This window comes from Heloderma suspectum, chromosome 14 (genome assembly GCF_057233095.1).
Source record: "Heloderma suspectum isolate Gila_16-S chromosome 14, 16-S_ref, whole genome shotgun sequence".
In the NCBI taxonomy this organism is placed as follows: domain Eukaryota; kingdom Metazoa; phylum Chordata; class Lepidosauria; order Squamata; family Helodermatidae; genus Heloderma; species Heloderma suspectum.
The window spans coordinates 22,576,064-22,603,457 of record NC_139471.1 but is presented as its reverse complement, the minus strand read 5'-3'; the positions used below and the strand labels follow the sequence as shown (position 1 = coordinate 22,603,457).

General features: G+C 47.1%; 2 protein-coding genes across 6 annotated transcripts in view; both read right to left on the bottom strand.

Moving 5' to 3' along the window:
• RC3H2 (ring finger and CCCH-type domains 2) overlaps nucleotides 1-14,122 on the bottom strand; it is a 53,319-nt gene extending 39,197 nt beyond the window's left edge. For all 3 annotated transcript variants that reach the window (XM_084821367.1, XM_084821368.1, XM_084821369.1), the window contains exons 1-2: nucleotides 13,975-14,122; nucleotides 1,715-2,010 (exon numbers count right to left, since the gene is read on the bottom strand). In XM_084821367.1, coding sequence (XP_084677493.1) covers nucleotides 1,715-1,945 — 231 coding nt within the window. In that variant the 5' untranslated portion in view covers nucleotides 1,946-2,010; nucleotides 13,975-14,122. The remainder of the gene's footprint in view (nucleotides 1-1,714; nucleotides 2,011-13,974) is intronic.
• An 808-nt stretch (nucleotides 14,123-14,930) lies between these two features.
• ZBTB6 (zinc finger and BTB domain containing 6) lies at nucleotides 14,931-25,868 on the bottom strand. Of its 3 annotated transcripts, none has more exons than XR_014785869.1 (3): nucleotides 25,753-25,842; nucleotides 19,153-20,623; nucleotides 14,931-15,416 (listed from the first exon to the last, which is right to left on the bottom strand). XR_014785869.1 is itself a non-coding variant. In XM_084820843.1 (2 exons), exon 2 carries the CDS (start codon nucleotides 20,597-20,599, stop codon nucleotides 19,319-19,321), a length of 1,281 nt encoding a protein of 426 aa, XP_084676969.1. In that variant the 5' UTR covers nucleotides 20,600-20,623; nucleotides 25,753-25,868; the 3' UTR covers nucleotides 17,327-19,318. The 3 variants fall into 3 exon arrangements, 1 of the variants encoding a protein (XP_084676969.1); XR_014785868.1 differs by lacking the exon at nucleotides 14,931-15,416 and adding an exon at nucleotides 17,087-17,795 and having other exon boundaries at nucleotides 18,020-20,623; XM_084820843.1 differs by lacking the exon at nucleotides 14,931-15,416 and having other exon boundaries at nucleotides 17,327-20,623; nucleotides 25,753-25,868.
• Nucleotides 25,869-27,394: the final 1,526 nt, after the last annotated feature.

The window sequence follows — 27,394 nt, the reverse complement described above, 5'->3', positions numbered from 1 at the left end:
AAGAAGAGGTGGAAAGAATATACAGAAGAACTATACAGGAAAGATCTGAATGTCCCTAATAGCCATGATAGTGCGGTCACTGAACTTGAGCCGGACATCCTCGAGAGTGAAGTCAAGTGGGCCTTAGGAAGCATTACTAACAACAAAGCTAGCGGAGATGACAGTACTCCAGCTGAGCTATTTAAAATCATAAAAGAAGATGCTGTTAAAGTGCTGCGCTCAATATGCCAACAAATTTGGAACACTCAACGGTGGCCATAAGACTGGAAAAGGTCAGTTTACATTCCAATTCCAAAGAAGGGCAACGCCACAGAGTGTTCAAACTACCGCACAATTGTGCTCATTTCACATGCCAGCAAGGTGATGCTCAAAATCCTACAAGCTAGGCTTCAGCAGTATGCAAACCGAGAACTACTGGAAGTACAAGCGGGGTTTCGAAGAGGCAGAGGAACTAGAGATCAAATAGTTCTCTAGAAGTATTTTAGGAAGGCCTGGCGTGCTATGGTCCATGGGGTCATGAAGGGTCGGACACGACTTAACGACTGAACAACAACAACAAAGTATATGGTGCAACCTCTGTACTTTCACATCCCTCCTTTTCTGCGAGGCCTTTGGTTTATCATCTTATCCTCAACTGTAAGCAAGCCAGAAGTACTTGGAACAACATTAGCCCAGGTTCTTCCCTCTGTACCCTCATCTCTCCCTTTCTCTTGTTTTCCCATGGCCTGTTTTAGACTGGAAGCTCCTTGCAGGCAGCAACCTCTCCATTTTGCCTATGTAACTCTGTAAGGTACGATGTATGCTGCTGGCACATGGTATAAATAAACGGCAATGTAAACATATGTTTATCGTATGGACCAAAATGTTCTTATTCACACAGCATATAGTCAAACATTTGCTACCACCTGATGGAGTGATGGCTGCCAACTCAGACAGCTTTAGGCAAATTCATGGAGGATAAGGCTATCAATGGATACTAGTCCTGATGGATATATATTTCCACCAGTAGCAGAGGCAGCATGCTTCTCAATAAGAATTTCTGGGGCACATGAGGAGGGTGCTATTGTACTCTTGTCCTGCTTGTGGGCTTCTCATTGCTGCATCTGGTTGGCCACTGTGGGAACAGAATGCCTGATGAGCAAGGCGTTTGGTCTGATCCACCACTGCTCTCTGTATGCTTAAATTGCTGTAATCCAGGGGCAGGGAACCTCTTTCAGCCCAAAGGCCAAACTCAATTTAATGAGACGCTCTCAAGGTCTGCATTCGAGTGGTGGATCTGGGAAACCCCAGAGGGAGGGATTGGGATTCCAGGAGGGCCGGATTTGGCCCCCAGGCTCTCCACTGCTGCTCTAACCATTGACTGAGCAAGGAAGCATAAGTAGAGTTATCCTAGTCAACACTGCTGTTGCGTATCATTTTGCTTCAATTTCTGCAAGGTTCCTTCTCCGTGGAAAAGCAGCTGTTGGGATTCAAAGCCCTTTTGGAAACGTGGTCCCCAGAGCATGCAGCTGTGAACTTAACCCAGCTCCTCCTCTTCCATGGCCCACACAGATTTCGCTTGCCCACAGCCAGGACTGCCTGCTAAAAGCAGGATGCTCCTGTCTCTATCTATCTGCTGATTGTGCATTTTGAACCCCCGACAAGCATTTCCAACCCCAGCACACAAGCAAATAAATATGCATGAGGATGGATGCAGGAGCTGCTTTGACTCTACCTGGGCTCCAACTAACTGGAGAAGTGCAAAATTGACAGGAAGCACATCGATGTCGGTGTTGATGGCTGTCTGGTCGAAAGGGCAGGCCTTGCGGTGCAGCTTATTCAGGCAGGTCTTGCAGACCGTATGGGAACAGCCTAAACTGATGGGCTTGTGCACGTTCTCGTCAAATTCGTTGTAGCAAATTGGGCAGGACAGGAATTCCGTCCACTGCGCCGCCTGCACAGGCATTGTGGAAGCGGGGCACTCCTTCCAACGGCTAGCAAACCATGTCGTCACTGTGCAGTATTTGGCAGCTGTGAAGCAAACAGAAGGATTTATAATATGTTACTTTAGCGTCTCAAGTTGTAAAAAGCTTGGAAGTTTGTTTGCAAGCACAGCTGGGCACTATCTGGGATTCTACACTAGAAAAGGGGTTGACATTTTCACTCAAAGGCAAGCAGTGGGCAGGTTAAGACAATACTGCAAACTAGTTACAGATCCATATGGGTGCTGAAATACAGTAAGCTTGTCTTAGGCGGAGAATGTAGTATGCAAATATAGGACTGCTTTCCCCCCCAGTGACTCAGCAGGGATGCAAACAAATTACTCAGCAATTATCTAGCTGCACATAGCTCATTTGAACTCAGTATTTGTTACGAGAGGCTTGTCTTTTGAGTTTGGAAAGCCTGCAACTGGAATGAACAGAGCAGGATCTCCAACACGTTTTGCATTGTTCGTTTTATTTACCACAGGATGGAGTGATGGCCACCAACTTGGATGGCTTTAAAAGGGGGTTGGACAAATTCATGGAGGAAAGGGCTATCAATGGCTACTAGTCCTAATGGCTATGTTCTACCTCCAGTACCAGAGGCAGTGAGCCTATGTACACCAGTTGCTGGGGAACATGGGTGGGAGGGTGCTGTTGCACTCATGCCCATCTTGTGGGTTACTGGTCGACAGCTGGTTGGCCACTGTGCGAACAGAATGCCAGACTAGACGGACCCTTGGTCTGATCCAGCAGGGCTCTTCTTATGTTCTTATTGCGGCTACTTAAAACAGTTGTGGTTGTGCTTTTTCTGTGTGCAGAATTTGAATAAATCAGTGAAGTGTGTGATCTTTCTCTCACACACAGACACACATACATGCTCGATTCTTATGGCCATAGAACTATATGATCATAGAATATGATTCTATAATACGTATCTATATATCTATACACACAGAACAGGTTGAGAAAAGAGGACTGGAGTTCAGAGAATGCACAGGCATAAAAGGTGCATAGAGGCCATGAACAAAGACTGGGTGTTGATTAAGTAGCACATGAGCCAAATGACCTGCCCTCTCTCAGAATCCTTGCAGTGGCGGAGAGAGTGCGGGGGTACAACTGTTGGATCATGCAGTCCAAATGTTTGTCTTGTGCCAGCCTTCCCCCGCCCCCAAATCCTGCACTACCCACCTTCACCTAATAAAAGCTTTGGGGGCCTTAATGGCTGCAGAGGAAACACAGTTTAAAGAGCACAGATGTGATCTGTGTCATCTCTATAGCCATGCAGATTTCTAGACTACTTGTTAATAACTTAAGCAGCAACAACAAAAAGCCTACCAAGAGTTATTTGCTAGATATCTAAATATTGGATGCTAGCTCCTCAAAAAAATTGACACAACTCCTTAGAATCTGAAATAGTAATGTGAAAATTCCAGTCTGCCCTGGTAGCTCTTTGAACAATACCAGTTCAAGAATCCCATCAAAAAGGTTCAAAACCTGCATGACCTCAGCTCTCTAACCCATTGCTCCCAAAACTGGCATCCAGATTTCCATTCTGTTAATGAGATTAATAACATTTTACTGAAGTAGTACTGTGCTAAGAATACTACAAGAGGCCAACAACCATCACAGCAGGTTTCCCAACCTGAAGTGGGTTATGGAAGGCCAGCCTTAAGAATGCATTTTAGTAACACAATGGAAGGACTAGAAGAAAGAGGTTGTTTTTAGAATATGAGCATTTTCGGTTATAAATGATGGAGTGAATAATATGGTGATGCTTCTGCCTAATGTGTGTCAAGCTAACAAGGTGAGCTGGGATAAAGATATTTATTTTCCCAATTTAGCAAAAGCTAAGAACAATACATCACAATACAAAACAAACTTGTAATTAAAACAAGTAGTCAATGCCAAAAAATAATACAAAATAGTATCCTTCAAGCAACATCCGAACTTCACTCAAAGACTTGCACTTGACAAAGAGGCCTATTAGCTACAAATATTGTCAGGACCACAGTTTGTCACTGGTCTTGGTAGCCAAGCTAAAAATGGGGAATACCAAGAGCTTGCGCCCTCTCCCCTCCACACTGCCGCCAGTGCAAAATTTGGAACTGGGAAGAGTGGCACAAGCTGGTTTGCATGGTCCTACACCTTGGCAACAAAGCCTTCCTTCCACCCTTGGATCTGGAGAAAGGATCACCACAAAACTGCAGGGAAGGATCTGGCTCCTTTGGGTGGGTCTCATCATACTTGCCAGAGGGCAGCAGCACAATTGCCATGGCGAATGAAAACATTCAACCCTTCAAAAGCAGTAACGAAAGCAGTAACGAACTGACTAGTCTTGAAGAACCCTAACTTGGACCTGCAAGATGTTAACAACTATAGAGAGTGGTTAACATCCCCTTCCTGGGCAAGGTGCTCAAGGAAGAGGTGTCCAGTCAACTCCAGTCACAGTTGGATGGAACTAATTTTCTGGATCCACTGCAATCAGGCTTCAGGTCTGTGTTTAGGACAAACTACCTTGGTTGCCCCGTGGGATGATCTTTGCTGAGAGAAAGACAGGGGGAGTGTGAGCCTGTTGATTCATGATGGAGGTACAGCTGGCAGGTGGTTCGTCGGCCTGGATGAATTGGTCTTATTTACTGCTGTGAAAAGGGGAAGGTTTTTTCAGGCTGCACATTACTACTTTCGTTGAATTTTAAATACTGTATTGTATGTTATGATGGCTTCTGTAAGTTGTCCAGAAAACATATGTTGTTGGGGAGCCACATAAATATGGTAAATAAAAACTCTTAAAGATTGTATAATTGAGAGCACACACTTTTAAAGCAGCCCCCAAAGCAGTCCTTAGGAGTGCAGGCTCAGAGTTATTTGCTGTCTTTGATCTGTTTAGCACACCCCCAGTCTTAGGTCTGTGATGTCCTTCTGTTTCTCTGTTTGTGCTTGGAATGTGTGTAGGTAAGCTAGAAAGCGACAGAACCCATTTGTGTTGGAACCCACTGCAACCCATTCACTCCAAAGGGAATTCCGACAGGTTTATAAAGCACTAGTCTCCTACAACAGTGGTGAATGACTTGTGGCCTTCTAGATGTCTGGCCCTCCCATCAGTCGAAGTGGCAGAGCCAATGATGAGGGATAATGGGAGTTGTGGCCCTCTAGATGTTTTTGGCCTACAAGTGGCCCACCCCTGCCCTACAAAAACTTCATTAGGCCTAGATGGCCGCTTCTGGCCACTGTACATTCTGCAGACACCCATAATAGAGAAAGGTAATGTCTAAAACAGCTTTTGGGATCGGAACAACAAAGCCTCAGTTATGCAACCAACACGCAGCATTGCTGAGTCTGTCATGAGCACGTTTAACCATCCTTTCCTTTGTAACACCTCAGCTCTAGAAAATGCTGAATCGACCCTCCAGTTGGTTAAATTCATTATTAATTTATTTTCACACTTTCAGACGTTGTCCATCTGGTGCAGTCAGAGTTGTGTGCATGCTGTGATTGCGTGGGAGCGCAGAAAAAAGCTTAGAATGTGTCCTTGGACAGAGTTCCCCAAGAATCTCAGCTTTTACTTAACAACAACCCCTGCCCACCCGCAAAAGTTAAGCTTCTAGTCTCTATAGTCATGAAGAAATGCTTGAAGGTGTGGACAATGCCAACTGAATCACAGGAGCTAAAAGGATGGATGAGTAAGATTTCCAGTGGTGGGGTTTTTTTGGGGGGGGGTTCAGTGCCCCTCCCTCTAATTAGCAAAACGAGACTAAAATGTGCAAAATAAGAGCACATGCAGGATTTGTGAAGCATCAGAGTTCAGAACATTCAGCTTCAGAATTTCAATTTTCTTAACATGTGGATATGCACTAAGACCAAAGCAAGCATGAAACAGAGAACACAACAAGCAACTCCTGGAATGCGGCAGGAAGCTATTTCAACATTTGCACATGGCTGGCGCATCCTGGCTGCCCAACTGCCAGCTGCCTATTAAAACTCAGAAGAGGAGCAGCCACTCCCACACCTGAAATGCTGCATGGTGACTGAGCAGGTCTGGGCTTTCGGGTACTATCAACAGGGAAACCAGTCGGTCGACTTCTGGCAGCAAGCGAACCTCACATCAGCTCTTCTGACTCTCAGTAACATACAGGCTGCTTCATCAGAAGACCCCTGTTTTCGCTACATTTACATGGAGTCAGTGCTAGCTCCAGGATTATTTTTAACAGGGGGTAGTTTGGGCAAGATGCCCTCAGAGGGCCAGGCTCTTCAGCTCTGTTGTTGCTGCCCACAGACTTTTCCTCTTCCTCCAGGACCAATCCACACGGTCAGCCAGAAGGACATGGAGAAGCGAGTGGAGGCTGTTGCTCCTGTCACAGTTTGCTCATCTAGAGAAGGAAGATGCTGTGCTGGAGAGCGTGATGCTGATGCTGGCCCTGCCAAAAACTATCAGGTCAATATTCCATTCACCAATAAGAACCAGGATGGATCCAAAGAGTCAAGACTTGGACCTGGTTCTGCATGAAAAAAGTGGGAATGAAAGAGGGCAACCACATGATGTTCCTGTGAGGATGAACAAAGCAGACTGCGCAGTGCTTTTCATATTTGAAAGAGGTCTAAAAAGGGGGGAAATCTGAGTGCACCTGAATTCCACAACTTCTGGTTTCCTATTTCGATTTGGCTTTGGCTATGTGACAATTTGATTAGTAGCAACATATTAAAATGCTTACTAGGACGCCACTGATTTAAGACTGGCTTTTCTGCATACATTTTAATTACAACCATCTGTTAAGAAATTATGTTTGGAACCTTGGTTATCTAATGCCTTAAGCAACAGGATATACTGGATACACAGTGTTCTTATCTCCACGCAGAGTTCTTAACATTTGAAAAGTCTATTATTTCTGATTCGTTCAAGTTTAATATCTGCTGTGCTTTTTGCTTATTCAACATTTTATTGGCCTAAACATATGGCCTCTTACTTACCATGACTATTAATTTAGCTTTCAGCAGCTTAAACTGGTGTGCCAAATATGACCCATCCTAGACAGAAATAGCCTGACCGCTATTATCTTGCACTGGTTACCTCTAGTTTAGGCTACAGCAATATTTTGTATGTACGGCTGTGATTGAGGCCTTCTTGGAAACTTCACTTAGCATAGAATGCAGCAGCTAACTTAGTAACTGGGACCAGTTACACCAAACATATATATGGCCAGTTTTTAAACAGCCACACTAGCTGGTGATCAGTTTCGAGGCACAATTCAAAGTGCAAGAACTTACCAACAAGCCTTGAAACCAAGGACCATCTTCTACAACATGATCCTACCCAAACACCACAGCTCTCCCATGGGTCCCTGGCACTTATCTGAGATGAGACTGATGGTGACCAGAGAGGGGGGTCTTTTCAACCATTGCACTGAGTTTATGGAATGCCCTCTGCACCAACCATGTTCTTTTCGGTGCCTGGCAAAAATTTATTTATTTGCCCAGCCAATCCAGCACAAAATGCGAACTGGCCAACTGCTGTATCTGCTCTGCTGAATTTTAACATTTAATTTCTAGGCTGTTGTCCTGTTTCACATTCATTTTAACTATTTTATATGAAGGCTTTTACTATTTTGCAGCCCTGCTGTTTTTAATGAAAGATGGTGGAATTATTATTTTTAATTAAATGTATTTCTATTCTGCCTTTCCACAATCTGGTCTCCGGGGCACTTAACATACAATAATGTTTTAAGAAAAGCTGAAAAAAATAAAATAGAATAGACTGAGATTAACCAACTGAGTGGCTTATTCCCAGCACTGCAATAAACATTGGTTTAGCTTTCTATTAATCATCAATTTGACTATCCATGGTAGCCCAAACCTATATTCTTTCGGGTTGTATCACTTGAAGGATATGTGAACTTCTTTTTTTGAAGTTCAGCACTATAGGCTTTAATGCCTGGAACAAGTTTCTTCATAATAAAAAGCCATTCCATTTATAGCATTTATTGTTTTAGAGGCTGTTAGTTCAAATGTTCTGGAATGTTTTCCTCACCATCTTTCCTGCTGAAAAATTCTAGCACGTGGCCAAGAATTCTGGGGCATCAGTAGGTTACGCGCTTAGTTCACAGGGCATGGGTGTGTGTGTGTGTGTGTGAGAGAGAGAGAGAGAGAGAGAGAACTGGGGATCTCTTGAATCTTGTTGCACTGCTTGAATTGAGAGTAGGGCCGACCAAAGCCCACTTCACTGCCTGAAGCAGAGTGGCTGCCTCACTGCAGGTGCACCGTGAAGATGGGTCTTCATCATTCCACTAGCCCTGGTGGAGATCTCCCTCATGAAGAATGCTCCTCCCTGAAGTGTTACCACCAACAGCCATTCCAGCAGGCTGTACTGAGTGAGATGAGAGGAGGGCCATTCCACCAGCCCTTCTAAAAGAATTAATTCCTCCCCCTTCTCTCCCATTCCTTTTTCCTTCTGTGCTGTGTCTTTTTAGATTGTAAGCCTGCAGGCAAGGCCTGTCTTCTTTAACTGATTATATGCAAGCCAGTCTGGGAGCCTTTTTGGGCTGAGGAGCGGCATAAAAACATTTCAGATACAAACATACATTCTTGCAAGACAGGATGAAGTCTCAAGAGACTTGGATGGGCGAGACTCAGGGGAAGCATAGGCCTCTCCCCAGGTGACCTGGCCTCAGTCTGCAGGCAGCCTCTGCCTGGCCTGGTTTCCTCCAGCTCCTGGCCAGCCCAGCCAGATGCCATCAGCCATAGACGGCAGATGCTGCCACTCACATGCTCTTGTTTAAGAGGCTGCTCCGCTTCACACAAAAGAGAAAGCGCCTGCCAGAGGAGCTGCACGGTCCAGCAGGGAGCCAGCTTTGTCTTGGAGCCCCCAGCCAGCGGCCGGGCAACAGCAGCTCAGCGTGGCACCTGAACGGCCCTGAAACCACCTGGCCAGGCGGCTGCTAGAGGTGGGGACTAGAATCATAGAATCATAGAATAGTAGGGTTGGAAGGGGCCTACAAGGCCATCGAGTCCAACCCTCTGCTCAATGCTAGCAGTGGGGAAGGGGATACCCCCCATCCCCCAACCTGGTGCCCTCCAGATGTTTTTGACAAGATCACTGGCCAGGCTGGCTGGGAATTATGGGAGTTGCAGTCCAACACATCTGGAGGGCAGCAGGTTGGGGAAGGCTGGCGTTTGGAAAAGCAGTGGTAGGGGCTGTGCTCGTTTCACTGCCCACCTCAATCTGCAGCTTGAGACAGGAGGCTCAGCATGCCTCACAGAAAGGCTCGCCCCGTCTGAGTCCACCCGAGAACACACCCCACAGTTGCACATGGCCAGGGAAGATTGGTAACGCTGGGCCAGTTGCCTTTATTTTTATTGATTTGAACAATTTTATGCCTGCCTTTGCTACATCAGGTTTCAGGGTGATGTACAGCAAATCAAATACAAAAAAAGGGGAACATCTGAGGGAACTTGTCCACTGTTACTGATCTTCTCATTTAGTAACTCCTGATAACTATCTGAAAGAACTCCACAGTTTGGAAGCCATTGTCACAGACAATTGGGGCGTGTGCTAATATTTGAAATCACAGCTATGGTCTTTTATTAATTCCACTTGTTTGTATAGGAAGTATTCCATTTCATCCCTAGTGTGTGGCATTGAAGGGAACAATGCCTCAGGATACAGTTTCATTCCTACCAATTATGACCAATAGCTGCTGACAGATCTATCCTCCGTGGATTTGTCCTGATGGAGGACCCAACTGCCATTAGCCATGATAAACAAACAGAGCCTCTATGTTCAGAGGCAATATTTAGCAGACGCTCAGGTAAAATAAGAAAAAATGCTGGAAACATCAACAGGGGATTTGTAATGTTTCAGCCGAGTTTTAAGCACAATACAAATGTATTTATTTAATATACTGTTGCCCCCACCCCCAGGTTTTCAGGATGGGGAGGGTTATCAAGTTAAATAATAAATCGGTAAAACACACTGAGAGATTCTCTGAGCCCTGTGCCTTACATCCCAATCCTAACTACGCATTAGTCCTGTTTAAATTAACGGTGCTTATTCCCAATTAAGCATAGCTGGATGCTGATGCTGCTACGCTGCAATTCTAAGCAGATTTCTCCAAAACTATAAACCCCACTGAAATCAACTGGACTTGCCTTCAAGTAAGTGTTAAGAACTTTTTTTAAGTCGCAGTACAAATCTTACCAAAAAAACAAAGCCGTGATTTTGGTGGCACTAGAGCGTCATGCTTTGGCTGATTATGAACAGGTGAGAGTTTAACTGTTGGTTTCAAGGAGGGGAGGGGTCACTAATTTCCATCTGTCCAAGCTGAATAGGAATCCAACACGTCTACAGAACGGGAAGGATTCCAAAATTATCTGGAGCGGCAGTACACCACTTGCACTAATCAAGATATTCATGCAGATTTACTTACAGAGAGGACTGCCTTCTTTTTACACACCAGTTTTCTTCTACAGCAGCCAAAGAGAGACCTGAGTCATAATCAAAGCCCAGGAAAAAGGAGCAGTCACAATAATAGCACCCCACATCCTTTAGACATGATGACTTGAAGCTTAAATAAACCCTCTCTAGTTAGAACAGACTCATTTATTTTTGTATATTGCAAAACGTCTGCCACAAGCCAGGCTCAATCTGAGCCTGGACTCTCTCCTGGATATGTGAAGAAATAAAGATGACATGCTCCTAAACACGTGCAGAGCACCATTCTTTCACAACTGATTAGCCCCTGCCTGCTCCCACACACATCCAGCTCATAGGATCTGAATCCCAGGCAGCCTTGAATACTGGCACTCATCTTTAGAAATGAAGTACTGACCACAACCTAAGTAGGTCTCCCCATAGCACAGTCCTGGAATTCACCACCCGAGAAGAGAGCGGAGGAAACTGGGTCTTCAAACAATTTATTCTTTCCACATAAAGAACAGCAGCTCAAGGCAAAACAAAACACCACTCCCGCTTTTTCCATTTATTATGACCTGGACTACACACCTTTAAAAAGAAAATAGTCTTATGGTTGTTAAAACCATGTTTCTAACATTTTGATAGTAAGGTGCATGCATATGAAGTTAAGTTGGGGTGGATGGGTGAGCATTTTTAATTGTATTTTAGACTGAATTTTATTGTTATATTCTGTGTTTCAAAGAATTTTTTTAATGTACATTTTATTAAAATGGCAACAAATGTAAAATGCACTCACACATGTGTTTAAAAAGCGGAAGAATAAACAAAGGAAATATCAAATAAAAGTATCAGGAGAAACTGTTAGGAACATAGGAAGCTGCCATATACCAGGCCAGATGAATTTTCCACCTAGCCCAGTGTTGTTCACACTGACTGGCAGCATCTCTTCAACTTATCAGGCAAAAAGAAATCTTTCCCATCACTGTTGTGCTACTGGTAATCTAACTGGAGTTGCCAGAGATTGAACCTGGGGTTTTCTGCATGCAAGGCAGGGGCGCTACTATTGAGCTGTGGCCTTTCTCCTAAGGGCTATGTCACCTGAGCTTAAATCAAAATAAACAGGTACAGTTATATATTTTATTTAGCCATTTCTGCTCCCTACATCAGCTTGCAAAGTACCATCTGGGATGTGACTGATGTAGCTCAGCTACTCAGAGGTTACTTGAACCACCATCTATCTCGTGATGGAAATCATAGGGTTCAGAATTATGCAGAACTTTTCTGACTGGTAAAGTGATGAAAGTCTTACCCACTGAAGAATTTGATGTAGCTCAGAAGCCTGTAATCCTCAAAAGCTCACATAGTAATAATGGTAATACTAATTTTGAACAGCACCATAGGTATTTTGTACGTCAAGGATCCAATCGTATTGCTTCTGCCCTCGATTATCGTAAGCCTCTGAACACCAGAGGCTTCTGATCACCAAATGCAGAGTGGGAGGTGCAGCTGAGGTAATTGTTCCCCCCGCCCCATCCTCCCATCACTAGATGGGCTTTTTTGACCATCTAGCTCAGGCGTTTCAGAAGTGGAGGGAAGGAGGCTGGAGGGGTCTCAGGATATCTTGTGTCCTGCCCTCTCCAGGCTCCTCCCCTCCCTGCCCACCAAAATGCTCCCTTCTTTGAAGTCGGGTTCACAACCTTGGGGAGTACCCAGTGCAGTTCTTTCTGCACCAGCTGCAAAGGGGAGGAGGGCAGAGCTCTAATTCCCAACTCTGAGGTCAGAGTGCTGTCTCTGACCTTGGAACTGGGAATGCGAAATATCCTATGGCCCCTCAGATGCTGTCTAGGGCCCATAGGATTGCTCCTCTAGAGAGCACAGTGACTGTGTTCAGAACCCTTCGGGGAACACAGCAGATCTAAGCAGCTTCAGCTGTTAAGTAGCTAACATCTCTTGTACTATCTTGTACAGTACATCTGCCACCTTTCTGCGCTGCAAAGCACAAGCAAGTGAAAAACAAATTGGACCTATTCAGAGCACCACCTGACTGAGCTTCAGGGCCATTTCCTCCAGCATGTTTTCTTCAATTTCACTGCAAGATGTAGTGGTGGAAGGAGCTTATTCCATCTTTGCCTTTGAGCGTAACCAAATTTTAATCACCAAGCCAGCTAGATCCGCTATTTGCAGGTTTTTGTTTTAATAAACGCATTGGCATCCTCACTAGGAGGAAGGTGTAATGGCACAAAACTATAAAGAAAGTAACAGCATAGGATGTCAACAGTTTAGCTAGGATCTCAACTGAAGCACTCTCCTCTGAATGCAGAATATAATGTGAGAGATAGCCTATTTTAACTCATTCAAAAGTATGTCTATTTAAATCCTTGAGAAACCAACCCAATACAATATGAACAAACTGGAGGACAAATCTGCTTGCCTTTTGCCTAGAATGGAAGGGTTGCTCCAAACAGAGGAAACATATCCATGTCAGAAACAGCATGCAACATGCACGTAGGTCACCACATGCACACAAATTTGGCTGTGGGTATACAGTGTGTGCATTCGCTAGGAAGCAGCAGCCAATGACAGCTTCCAGTTCTATGCCCACAGCAAGATCTACACACATGCGGTTCCAACATGTGTCGCATGCTATTTCTTACACAATGGTGTCACGTCCGAAGAGGCCCTGTGAGAATTCAGTAATTCAGCTTAATACTCTATTTGTGCAAGTCAATACAGCATGTACTTGATCCAGGCACAACAAAAGTCTGAGCATGCAATCTCACACGTTTCAAATCCGTGCTCTGACTGCCAAAACCCGAAGAAGCACTCTGCATAATCTGAAAGCTTGCTTCCAGCACTAGGGCTGGGATGCTCATATCATTTCTTCTTCCCACCCCACCCCAAACTAATTGTTTATGTATTTATTGTATTTCTATACCACCTAAACTTCAGAATAACTAGTAGAAAACTGGGAGTGGAGTAGACGCATGGGGAAAAAGAGGCGGCAGGGCAGGCTGGATAGAGAGCGGGGAAAAAGGGATGGAAAAAAGGTAGCTCTGTGTTTAAGGGCATACGGTACATCTCCGGGGGGGGGGGGCTCCTTGGCCCAGATGCAAACTCTTGCCTCAAAGGGGTGGGGGCAGCTGTTGTTGGTAGAACCAGGGAGGCATGATGGGGGGGGCACGTTATTTTGTAAGCCACCTTGAATTTTACAAGGAAAAGTGGTCTATAGATAATTTTCAATACTAAATACATAAATGGTGAGGGGGCACTTCGGAGAGCCCCGTCTTTTTCTCTCTGCACCCCCCATTGGGGGACAGGAAAGCAACCTCCTCCCCCATCAGCTCTCCCCCCACGAAGGCTTCGTGGAAGCGGGCTGGTGAGCGGGGGGGCTGCCCCCGGCGAGGGGGCCACTCCTCTGGGGGGAGGGGGAGGGGCTCCCGTCGCCGCCCACCTCACCCCCCACGCCTGAGGAGACCCGGGTGGGGGAGGGGCCTCCCCGCGTGCCACGCCCCTCCCCCACCGTTCGCCGAGGCCGCGCGGGGGCGGGGTCACACCTGTGGCCGCGGCCGCCGGCCAGGCCCCGCCCGCCACCCCCGGGCCTCGTACCTGCGGGAGGGCCCGGCCTCTCCTCACACCCCCTGAGGGGCGCACCCCGGAGCGGCCCAGCGTCGGCGGCGGCGACGGCGGCGGCGTCTCCTCATCGCGGTGACAGCCGGGAGCCCCGCCCACCCTGGCCCCGCCCCCTCTCGCGAGACTCGCGAGGCCGCGCCCACCCCGCCGCGACGCCAGGCACGGCCGCTCCAGGTCACGTGCGGGGCGGCGTGAGCGTGCGAGGAGAGAAGCCGGAGGGCAGCCACCGAGACGCGGCGCCCAGACGGGGCGGCCGGAGCGGACCATAGAGTCCGCGAGGGCCGGCCGCTCCTCGCTCCCTCTACACGCCGGGTTGGTGCGTCCTCTCTCGTTCTCTGGATGGGCGCGGCCTCCCTTCCCCTCATTTGCATAGCGCACGTGCCGTGCGCAGAGCGGCCGCCCAAAGGCAGCGGCTGGGGGTGGCGCTGCCGCCTTTCCCCGCGAGGGGGCGCTGTGGGGGAAGAGGCGCGGCTGCTCTTCGGCGCAGGCTAATCGAGGCGGGCGCCCGCGCAGTGCGCATAATCGAGGCGGGCGCGTGCATTTTAAAATGATAAAATCCTCCAACTTATTCGTACTATTAAAATACATAGCCCAGGCTTCTCTAACGTGGCGCTTTCCAGATGCGTTGGACTACAACTCCCACCATCCCCCAGCCACCATGGCAATGGGGAAGATGGGAGTTGTAGTTTAGAGAGAGAAAACTCATCTGGAGGGTTCCAGGTTGGAGCAAGTCATGGGAGAGAGAAATATATAAGGCTGGATCCAGACGTGGTCATTCTACTTAGAGTAGAGCCGTTGAAATCAGTGGGACATTTTAGTTACAACTAACTTAAGGCCCATTAATTTCAATGGGTCTACTCACACTATGACCAAGTGACCCATCCAGCCCGTAGTAACCTTCCCATAATTTATGCAAGTGTCTGTAAATTTTAAAATAATTTAATCCAGCGGTGCTTTTATTTTTTAAAGTAACTGTATAGCCATACTCCTGTCCATATGCTCAGGGGAAGTAGTTATTAATTTAAAAAATGCAGTTGTTGTTCAGTCGTTCAGTCGTGTCCGACTCTTCGTGACCCCATGGACCACAGCACGCCAGGCCCCCCTGTCCTGCGCTCTCTCCCGGAGCGTGCTCAGGTCCATATTCATTGCATCGGTGATGCTATCTAGCCATCTCATCCTCTGCCGCCCCCTTCTCCTTTTGCCTTCAGTCTTTCCCAGCATCAGGGTCTTTTCCAGGGAGTTTTCTCTTCGCATTAGGTGGCCAAAATAGTTGAGCTTCAGCTTCAGTATCTGCCCTTCCAATGAGCACTCAGGGTTGATTTCCTTTAGGATGGGCTGATTTGACCTCCTTGCAGTCCAGGGGACTCGTAAGAGTCTTCTCCAGCACCACAGTTCGAATGCATCAAAGTAACAATCCTCTATTTAAAAAAAATAAAATAAATTCAGTTAAACAGGTTAAAACCTCTCAACAGAGTTCTTGCTAAACTCCACACCCAATTTTTATTTTTTAAAAAATCTTGACCTGTGACTCCTACTCAGATTTCAGTGAGTCTCCATATATTCATAGCTGGATTACCTACATAGCAATGTGTATTTGAAGAAAGAAAAGGTCTCAGTATTTTAAATGAATCGGTGGGACTGGGAGGAAAAACAAAACAAAGCCTGATAGAAAGATGCACCAGTGAACAAGCTAATGTACAGGTCTGAATTTGATTTTTAATCATTTTCAAAAAAATATTTTGTTGCAGGCCCCTGAATATATCTGGAAGCAGCAATTATGGAAAATATTATTAAAATAATAATAACAACTATGCATTAAGAAGCATTAACCGAAAGCATTGTTGTTCACAAAATTCTGTAAAAAATAAATGGTGTCTGTATACCTTTCCATACATTTGGAGATGAACCCTTCAAGTATCTGACGAAGTGGACAGGGTCCACGAAAGCTTATGACAGAATACATTTGTTAAGTCTTTAGGTTGTCACAAGACTATTTGTTGTTAAAGTACATAAAGTGTCCGTTGAGCCCTCACCAAATGTATATGAGCAACTTACAGCGCAATCCTGTGCGTGTCTACTCAGAAGTAAGCCCCACTGAGTTCAGTGGGACTTATACCCAGGTAAATGTATATGATTGCAGCTTTATAATAGCAGGAAACAAAGTGGATTGTTTAAGTGGATGCATGCTTAGACAGTTGAATTACCCTTGCTGCCTGGGAAATGCTGGGAGCTGTAGGACCTCTTTTCTGTCTAAACATGCATCAAGTTGCACCCTTAGCTGATGTACTCCATGATGAAAAACTTCTAGCGCATCCAAAGATACTTTGACAAAGGCACATAACAGGACAGGGTAATTAGTAACGGGAGTTAACTAAGGCATAGAAGGAAAGTATCACTTTATCTTTCAGAGGAGGCTGGTGGCTCCGATGTCCATGGAGCGGTGAATCTGCTCCGGGTTTCAGGCATAACTCTAAAGAAATTTAGAGTTCTGACTGGTTCTGGCTGAAACCTGGAGCAGATTCATTGCCCCACTGACATCAGAGCCACCAGCCTCCGCTGCTACTTTTGGTTAAGGTTTCAGGACAGATAACTAAGGATACGGAAGAAATTAAAAGACAATCTCCCTCCCTTATTATAGTTCATTATAGAAAACAGAACAGCAATTTTAATGTATCTTTTTCTTTTCAAGTCCTTGTATGAATGTGGATGCAGCAACTCTGTAATTAATACTGCAATGATGAGAAGAATCAATCAGGTGCATAATAGTTGATGTTTGTTGATAGCTGTTCACAGCATTCATAATCATTCCCTTACGTTTATGGAGGAGCAAATGAGAAATTGCCCATTAGACTCCTAAGCATTTCTCCCCTTTAGAAATTGGGGAAGGTTGAAAGGCAGGAATATTTTTATGCGAAGCTTATAAAACAGATGGGGCAAGGCGCAGTATCAACTTTAAACAATGGCTTCTAATTGGTTAAATCTAAGTTTAAACTTATCTCTCCCTCCCTCTGCAGAACTCTGTGAGCTCCGGAAGATGTCGATGTGGCTCACAGCCCTTTCAGTTAATTCAAGAGGATTGGAAAGAATCCTATCAACCATGGGCAAACTTTATTTTCACTACAAATCATACGGAAGAAAAACGCACGCCAACCAATAAACAGGACATCAAAGCTGCCATTTCCATAACTATGCGTCAGCGCTCAGAGATGAAGTGGCTACTGAGTGGCCTCTCACGAAAATGAACATGCTTGTCCAAGTAAATACACAACTCTTTCACAAAGGACGGGAGATGGAAAACAAGCCTTTAAACAGCAAACAGAATGGCAATACTGTTCAAATACAGTTTACTGTTAAGTGAGTGCTTGCAGTTCATATTATTAGCACACCGGAAAGTTTACATCCACCTATACAAAAAGCCCAAACCAAACAGATCATATGATACGAATATGCCTAGGACTAATTATGTTGCTATAGAAAGTGTGTGTGTGTGTGTTTATATATATGCAGGACTGATGTCACCCTGGCAGGAGATCCGAGGTGACCAACAGCAGTAGCCGTTACACCAAATTCCTGTTGGATTTTTCTGCTTGAAGACAGTAGCAGATTTTTCTGCTTGTGGATCCGACAGTAAAGCTGTGCAGTGGTGTAAAACCAAAAGTAAAACCCGCTCCTCCATCAACAGCGTCGGTTGGACTAGAAGCATAGCAGAAATGAAGCACAGAAGTTGCTCCCGACATGAGACCCCATCAGGCTGAGAGAGAAGAACAAAGCAACATTACGGATCAGCCTTTCCCAACCTGGTGCCCCCAAGGCATGCTGAACTGCAATTCTCATAATTATGGTTTTTCCTCTTTGCTAAGTGCTGTTGAATCCTTGCGTAGAAAGAAGCCTTTGAGATTTGATACTCAATGACCATGGTGAAAAAGACCAGAGATGTCCAATACTATCAGGGCACCGGGGCTCTCAATGATGGGAGTTGAAGTCCAACAGATTTGGAGGGCACCAGGTTGGGGAAGACCACTGCAGGTGTCTTCTTTTTACTCTTCTTTCTTTGGGAGAGTCATACAAGGGAGACCTGGGGAGCAAACGGGATGGATTATAGCCATGACGACGATGACCCAAGAGCGCTAGAAATGTCTGGTGTCTTTCACCATTGTCGCTGAGTACTGGATCTTAACTCACTAGAAAAGACCCTGATGCTGGGAAGGATTGAAGGCAAAAGGAGAAGGGGGCGGCAGAGGATGAGATGGCTAGATAGCATCACCGATGCAATGAATATGAACTTGAGCACACTCTGGGAGACAGCGGAGGACAGGAAGCCTGGCGTGCTATGGTCCATGGGGTCACGGAGAGTCGGACACGACTGAACGACTGAACAACAACAACGATTGGATCTTAAAGGCCTCTTTTCACTAGAGGATTCAACAGCACTTAGCAAAGAGGAAAAATTCACGGGTGCCATTAAACCAGCCTTCCCCCAAAGGGAGCCCTCCGGATGTGATGAAAGTTGTAGTCCAACACACCAGTAGGGGGAAGGCAGCAAACCAAAGGGACCCAGTCTGTTTACCAAAACACAATTGTGCCAATATTAACGCACAAAAAGGTCCCAAATGTTTCTCTTGGAAGGAATGGAGCCAGTATCTTCACTGGTAAATTGTTAAATAAGTCTGTTTCGGTCTGAAGTTGAGTCAGTTTGGTCCTCCTGTACATGGCCAGAATTCCCTGAAAGAGGAGGAAAGTTCGGGCCGGAGATTCCTAAGACAAACATGAAGCTGTGCTCTTCTTTAAAAAATAAAATAAAGCAGAAACCGTGAAGGTGTTGTCTCAGATTACATTTGCAGAAGATCTCAAGCCATTTCCCTGCCATTGCGCAGTTCATTTCCCGCCAAATTTGCAATTAAATACTGAATTCACAGTTGTCTCCATCAAAAACCCCACTGTCCAAGATCATCTCTTGCAAATAATTAATAATAATAATTATTTATAAAGCCCCTAAAAAACCAAGGTGCTGCATTTTTTTCTAAAGTCCTGTAAAGTTATTTTCTCCTCACATATATAGTTATATAAGTAATTCATGGCTCCAAAGTGTAAAAAAAGAGAGCCAGCTTTTGTTCTGCTTCATTTCCTGGTTGCTTGGACAAAAATTTCACTTACCATAGGGGATTGTTCACAAGCCTGCTTGAACTTCAGTGGGCAAAACTGGGTGCATTTACCTGCCCAACATTATGCAGGACTGGGAACGCGGAGAGGGCAGTGGGGGGGTCGATCTCAGCGCTTCGCAAGGTCCCTGGCCTCACCTACCCACCGGCCCGAACTGCCACTAGTCGTAATCTATTCGGACTTCTGTGATGGAGTCAAAGGCTGCTTTGTCCACGGCGCCCCGTCCGTGCACGGACGTCAAGTGCTTTTTGAGGGCAGACTTGTGCTTGAAGTCCATGTCGCAGCAGTGGCATTTGTAAGGCCGGTCCCCGCTGTGGATGTTCAGGTGGTCCTGCAGCGTGCTCTTGGCCGTGAACGTCTTCAGGCACACCATGCACTGGAAGGGGCGGATCCCCATGTGCCCCCGGATGTGTCGGTTCAGGTTCTTCTTCTGGGTGAAGGTCTTCCCGCACTGCAAGCACAGGAACAGCTTGTGCATCTTCAGGTGCCGGAGATAGTTTTCGAGGTGGAGGAACCCTCGGGGGCATTTCGGGCACTGGTGCCGCCACGAGTAGCTGGAGTCCTCTGGGCTTTGGAAGCCGCCCACAGCGCTTGCCGCCCCTTCTGGGTTCTCGCCGCCAAAGCTCTGGAACTGAGCCCCCGGCACTTCTGTCATCCTGCTCTCCACTGTAGAGTTGATCAAGGAGTGCTGCGTTTCGGGGAAATACAAGCTCGTTTTAGAGGAGGTGCAAGGTTGTGAGAACTGCTCGTCTCCCACACTAGGTGCATTTAGGGAATCCATTCGGAAAATGCAGATTTCATCATCCTTGTATCCTATCTCAACGGTTGATATCTCAGGGCTTTTAACCTCCTTCCTTTCCGAAATCAAATTTTGCATGGGCGGCTGAACGTCCCCCTTCTCCTGTTTGATGTGGTCCTCCAAATTGACAGAGCTGTCTTCGGAGATCTCAATGATTTCACAGTCTTTATCCGGGCAGCTGTCTTTGCTTCCCAGCTCCATGTCGGACGAGTGGCATTTCTCACCACACCCTCCGTTGCCCTCCATGGAACCGTCGATTTCAAGGTATCTGGAGAGGGCCTCTGTGCACTTCTCCACAATGTGCACCATCTGCAGGTAACTGGCAGCTGTGAGGTATTTCAGCAGCTCCTTCTTCTTCACCTCCAAAGCACCAGTGTAGCACGAGAGAAGCAGCTTCCGGCCCACCTCGGCGCTTTGCAAGATGGTGATCCGTACCTGCTGGGACTGAGTGAGCAGGAACTGGTCCCTCATGAAGGTGGAGCAGGCGGCAAAAATCACCTTATGCCCGTGGAACTCGGTGTCATTGATATAGATGGACACATCACAAAAGAGGTTTTGTTGCCTCAAGAGATTCATCTTTTGTAGCACAGCATCCCCTTGTTGCTCAAACTGGAAATGGAGGACGTCTGAGTCGGCAGCCATGGTTACAAACCTGTTGGGCAGGGGCTGGGGGTGGGGGAACAAATGGGAAATTAATTCAACAAGTCCGAAACATGTATTTATTTAAAACATTTCTTTCCCACCTTTCAGGACAGAAGTGGCTCACAGCAATAAAAAACATAAAAAGTTAAAATATTAAAAGTGATAAAAAACACAATAAAATAGCAATAAAAGCAAAAATAAAAGCTGACAATAAAACCAACCACCACAGCAAAAGCAGCAACAACAGCCGTCATATGAAGAGAAGGCTACGACAAAATAATACATTTTCAAGGCCTTCTTAAAAGCCTGCAATGATGGAGCATGGCGGAACTCCGATGGCAGCTTGTTCCAAAGGTGTGGGGCCACTGCAGAGAAGGCCTTCTCATGTGTGATCTTTTCCTGACTGCTCTCACAGGTGGGCAAATGAGAAGGGCCTCTTTTTCTGAGCTTAAAGTGCAGGCAGGCTGATACGAGTGAAGGCGGTGCTTCAAGTAACTTGGTCCCAAACCGTTTCAGGCATTAAAGCTCAAAACCAGCACTTTAAAAAACCAGCACTTTAAAAAACCAGCACTGGGCGAAAGTTCCTCAAGTTCTGAACAACTTTCGCCCAGTCTCAAATCTGCCATTTTTGGGCAAGGTGATTGAGCGGGTGGTGGCAGTGCAGTTGAAGGCACACTTGGAAGAAACTGATTATCTAGACCCATTTCAGTCGGGCTTCAGGCCTGGGCATGGGACAGAAACGGCCTTGGTCGCCTTGGTGGATGATATGAGGAGGGCTCTGGATAGGGGTGAATGCTCCTTCCTTGTTCTCCTCGACCTCTCAGCAGCTTTTGATACCGTTGACCACGGTATCCTCCTGGACCGCCTGGAGGGGATGGGCATTGGAGACACTGTATTGCGGTGGTTCCGGTCCTTCCTCTCCGGCAGGTACCAGAGGGTAGCACTGGAAGAGGAGGTTTTGGACCCGTGGCCACTTACTTGTGGGGTGCCACAGGGTTCCATCCTCTCCCTGATGCTATTTAACATCTATGTGAAGCCACTGGGGGCCATCATCAGGAGGTTTGGGGTGCAGTGTCATCAATATGCGGATGACACGCAGCTCTACCTCTCATTCAAATCTTCACCAAGGTTGGCCATAGAATCCCTGTCCAAATGTCTGGAGACGGTGAGTGGCTGGATGGGGAGGAATAAGTTGAAGCTCAACCCTGACAAGACCGAGGTACTTTTGGTGGGAGACAAGAGGAGGCTGGGGGATGTTGACCTGGTGTTGAATGGGGTACGGCTACCCTTGAAAGACCAGGTCTGCAGTCTGGGGGTCATTTTGGACTCCCAGCTGTCCATGGAGGCTCAGGTGTCAGCTGTGAGCCGGACAGCGCTGTATCAACTCCATCTGATACGGCGGCTGCGCCCCTTCCTTCCCGACCATCTGCTCCCATCGGTAGTACATGCCCTGGTCTCCTCTCGTTTAGACTACTGTAATGCGCTCTACGTGGGGTTACCCTTGAAGACGGTTCGGAAGCTGCAGCTGGTACAGAACGCGGCGGCTCGCCTGATTAAAGGCAGCCGCCGGCGAGATCACATCACTCCAGTGCTGAAGGAGTTGCACTGGTTACCAGTTGTTTTCCGGGCCAAATTCAAGGTGTTGGTTTTGACCTTTAAAACCCTATATGGTTCCAGCCCAGCCTATCTTAAGGAGCGCCTCCAGCAACACCAGACAGGCCGCTTAACAAGATCAGCCTCAGATGGCCTTCTCTCTGTCCCATCAGCCAGGACAGCTAGACTGGTGGGGACGAGGGAGAGGGCCTTCTGTGTGGTGGCCCCTACTCTGTGGAACTCCCTCCCTAGGGAACTCCGTCATGCCCCCTCTTTAATGAGCTTCCATCGTGCGTTAAAAACGTTGTTGTTCAGGCAGGCATTTGGGGTGGGTTAGGGTATTTAAAAAAAAAAATTATGGTAAAATTTTATTGTTTTAAATTGTTTTATGGGGGTTGTACATCGCCCAGAGTGGCTGGGTGACCAGTCAGATGGGCGATTAATAAATTTAATAAATAAAATAAATAAAATAAAAATTTAAACTGGGCTCAGAAACACACTGGTAACCAGTGCAGCTGGTGCAGCTCGGGCATTATGTGATCGAATCGCCTCGCTCCCACCAGACTCAGGCGGCTGCATTCAGCACCAGCTGAAGTTTCTGAACCATCTTCAAAGGCAGCCCCATGTACAGTGCATTATAGTAGTCCAGCCTGGACATGACTAGCGTGTGGATAACTGTGGCAAGGTCCGTCCTCTCCAGATAGGGCTGCAGCTGGCATACCAGCCTAAGCTGGTAAAAAGCACTCCTGGACACCGCAGCCCCCTGGGCTTCCCCAGTTAGCTCAGAGCCCAGGAGGACTCCCAGACTGCGCACTTGGTCTTTTGCGGGGAGTGCAACCCTATCTAGGACCAGTTGTAAACTTCCATCTGAAGTAGTTGGTTTCCCAACCCACAGTACTTCCGTCTTGTCTGGATGAAGTTTCAGCTTGTTCGCCCTCATCCATCCCAAAACAGCCTCCCGACAGTGGTTCAAGAGTGCCACAGCCTCCCTGGATGTGCAGATGGAAACGAGAGGCAGAGCTGAGTATCATCCTCATACTGATGACATTTCAGCCCAAACCCCAATAACTTCCCCCAGCGGTTTCATGTAGATGTTAAAAAGCATGGAGGACAAGATAGAACCTTACAGCACCCCAAAGGCTAACAACCAGGGGCTGGAACCGAAGTCCCCCAGCATCACCTTCTGAGACCATTCCTCCAGAAAGGACTGGAACCACTTTAAAACTGCGCCTTCCAAGCCCAGTCCAGGTAAACGATCCAGAAGGATACCATGGCTGATGGTATCGAAAGCTACTGAGAGGTCCAGAAGAACCAACAGGGTTGTACTCCCCCCATCCATTCCCTGGTGCAAGTCATCAACCAGGGCGACCAAGGCTGTTTCTGTCCCATAACCAGGCCTGAAACCTGATTGGGATGGATCTAGGCAATCAGTTTTATCCAAGACGGCTTGGAGTTGTGAGGCCACCATACACTCCAGCACTTTGCCCAAGAATGGCAGATTTGACACAGGGTGGTGGTTACCCGAAACCATCACATCCATAGGATCTAAATTTGGTTTCTTCAACAAGGGCATCACCACAGCTTCTTTCAAAGCTGCAGGGACCTCACCGTCCCTCAAGGAGGCATTTACCACCTCGGAGGTCCAGATATCCAGCCCAGCTCTGGCAGGCTTCACAAGCCAGGATGGACAAGGGTCTAAAGGGCAAGTAGTAGGCCTCAGTCCTCCAAGCAGTTTGTCCGCATCCTCAGGTTGCACAAGCCGAAAGGTATCCATAACATGACTAAATGGTGCACCAGCTCCGTCCGTATCAGACTCTGTCAAAACTATGGCATCCAAGTTGGCAATTGTATCCGCAAAGTGTCTGGCAAATTGTTCACAGCGGGCCTTTCAGGGTTCAAGTTGTTGTGTTCCAAGGCCTACACCCAAGAGGCCCTTAACCACACAACAGAGTGCAGAAAGATTACACTGAGCAGATGCAATGGTGGTGGTGAAGTAGGATTTATTTGCCACCATCACCGCCAAAACATGAAGCAACACAGAATGCCTCTGTCTGGCTTTGATGTTTTGCACTGCTCCAGAAGCAAACTCCCTCTCTCTGTGGGCTATCGGAACTATCCCACTCCAGAAGTGGTCCTCTGGATAAGTTACCAACATCAAAAGGGAGTGCAAGCTCATTTACTCTCCCCCTTCCCCCCGAGATTATGGCTTAGTTCTCACCAAGGGCTGAAAAGGTGAGTCAGCCTTGAGTGTTTCCATGGAAAGGTGGGATATAAAGAGTTTCACACTTGGCATGGGGGTTCATATGACTGAGTGCTCCTCCATAAAAAGCAAAAGCCCTGCAGATAGAAAACTAGCCAGCAGGGGAAAGGATTCAAGCGTACTTGTCTGACAGGCTCGTTTTCTACATGCAGGGAGCTTGTTAGATGTGCACCCTGTCTTGAACGCTTCCCTGTGTCAGGAGCTCCCTAGCTGCCTCTTGCAGTCCCTTCCAATAGCCAACTCAGGACACAGACGACAAGGATCCAAGGTTTTATTCCATTATTACTTTATGACTCTTACAGATACTAATCACTAGCGACTAAGCAAGGAACTGCACTGGGGAAAGATAACAGAGTAGCCTAAGCTCCAGGTAAGGCAGTTGGTCCCTGTTTGAAGGAGAAGCACGGGAAGACTCTGAACTTACGGGCTATGGAGAGATCTTCCCTCTTTCCCTTAGGTCCTCGGGACGCAACCGCTGTTTGAGTGCCAAACGAGCGGAGCGCCTTCTTTCGGCACCCTCCATCTGTCGCCGCTCCCTGCGTCTGCGCCGAGCGTCCAGCAAGCCCCCTCCAGCGCTTTCTCACTGCCAGGGTCACTCTCTCTCCCAGGAATGCTGGCAGGAGGAATCTCTGCCGGCTGCTGTGCTTGTGAGAGAGGAGCGCGCTCCTCTCCCACGGATTGCTGTTCCTCCTCAGAATCAGAACTGCTCTGGGGCTCTATGGGCTCAGTTTCCACCCTGACATCCTGGTCCATCCTTCACCAACCATCATCCTCTGGCTCTCCAGCCTGCTTCTACAGACATTAGCAGAACCACCTGCCCAACTGGACCACCTCCACATCTGCTTGTAGTCTCCATCCCAAGCATGACCGCCTGCAATATCAGACTGGCCCCTGGATCTTTTGCAGCTGTGCACTAGCAGACAGCATTTCGGTAGGTGCAGCTGGTCTTGCAAGGGTGAGAAAAGCAGCAGTGGAGGAAGGATAGAGACTGCAGCTTCTTCCATTGACGGCTTCAGAGGGGACAGTTTACCTCTTCTTTCTGGCCCTGGGATTGTTATCGCTGAGTGTTTTAAATGGCTTTGGTAAATGGTTTTTATATTATGTTATATATTGCATTAAGGTTTTAATCTGTTGTGAACCACCCAGAGAGCTTTGGCTATTGGATGGAATAGAAATGTAGCAACAACAACAACTCTTTCCTGCCAACTCTTGAAGCCATGGGACACTGCCAGCTGAGCTTACCTTCCCCTCTTCCCCCTGCTCTCCCCAAATCCTCCATGCCCTGCCTCGCCACACTCACCGGGTGCTGCAGTTGGTGGGGCCCAGCCTGGTCCTCTCGTCAGCCACGGGTACAGCTGGCTCAACCCCAGGAATAAACTTCCGGAGCCCCTCTGAGCATCACCTCTTCTCCCACCTAACCCGGAAATACATCAGCAGGCAGACTTCCACCCCTCTCCAGTTTCCAAAATGCATGCATCCTGCTCCCCATTGGCTGCTTCTGCAACTTTTCCCAACCAATACGGAGACAAAGGAGGAATGACAACACACACACACACACACACAGAGCATCCCAAAGGTGCTTGGACTGACTTGAAAGAATAGGCCTGCCTTGCTGATGGAGCTGGGAAGACAGCAAGATCCTGTCTTGCCATGGTTCCTTCCCCCGCATTGGCCACAAAACACCAGCTTTCTGGTTTCGATTACTCAGCAGGATGGAAAAGCATTCGGCACACGTACAGGCGCGCTCTTGCTGATTGGGCTTCAGTGTCGGCCAGCGCTGGGCCCTGGCATTGAATGCATCACTACAGGTCGTGTGGATGGCAACGATGGTTATTAGTTTATACTACCCCATCAGTGTATGTGGAAACTTAAGAGTCCTCAGGGGCTGCTTCTAAATACTGTCGGGCCAATTCCATCTCTGTCGTCCCTGTATTTTATATGGGCAGGCTTTGGGATGTCAAGCTAATGTGTGTGCTGAAGTAGGTTTTAATCTGTAGGTGCTATTTATTCCTTTTCAACTGATGTGCTTTTAATGGATTCACTTTTATGCTTCAGTGCTGTATTTGAGCGCTGTTAGCCACCTGGAGCAATGTCTTTTTTTAGTGGAAAGGCAGGACACACATTTAATATATAGGCAAGTCCCTGCCTGCAAGGTGCTTACAATTTAAAACTGGCAATATTTTAACGACATTAATTTCCGCACCTGAAGAGCACAACTGGATCTGAACACAATTTGACTCCAGGTGTATCCTGTTTATAATGGCAGCTACTCAAGATGCCTCTGAGAATTCTACACGCTGGACATGGAAGGACACAGCGCTTTCCTGTTTGTTCTCCGGGATCTGGCATTCAGAGACAGCAGACTGCTTCTAATCACAGAGGTTTGATTAGCTATGTTGGTTAACGGCTGCCCATAGACATCTCCCCCTCCTCAAATTTGTTCCAATGCCCTATCAAAGCTGAAGGTTAATTATGTCCTGTGCAAAGAAAATACATTTTGTCTTCCCTGACTCTCCTGCAGATCAGTTGTGACTGTATGTTCTAGTGCTGGACTATTCCCACCACACAGGCTGGCTGGGGATTATGGGAACTGTAGTCCAACACATCACAGGGACACCAGGTTGGGGAACATTGTGCTAGTGTAATGGTAGAGGAAGAAACTTTCAAGGATGTGGCTTTTTCTGTACCTCCCTCATATGTGGAACACCCTCCGTGTGTTTGCCAGGCACCTTAACTGATTTCCTTTAGATGGTTGGTAGAAACAATTCTATATAGTCATGCCCTGGATGGACTGTAACTTTGGACAGGCTTTCAAATATATCTCCTGTAACCTGCTGTTTATTTCTGAGACTGGAGTATATTGTGGTGTGTGTGTGTGTGTGTGTCCTTTAAATAGGTTATACTATAGGCTAGGGTACTTTTTTTTAGATTTGGTGTAAGCT

What these genes read in the sequence shown, in the direction of transcription:
- ZBTB6 (XM_084820843.1), bottom strand. Translation starts at nt 20,599, where the DNA reads ATGGCTGCCGACTCAGACGTCCTCCATTTCCAGTTTGAGCAACAAGGG.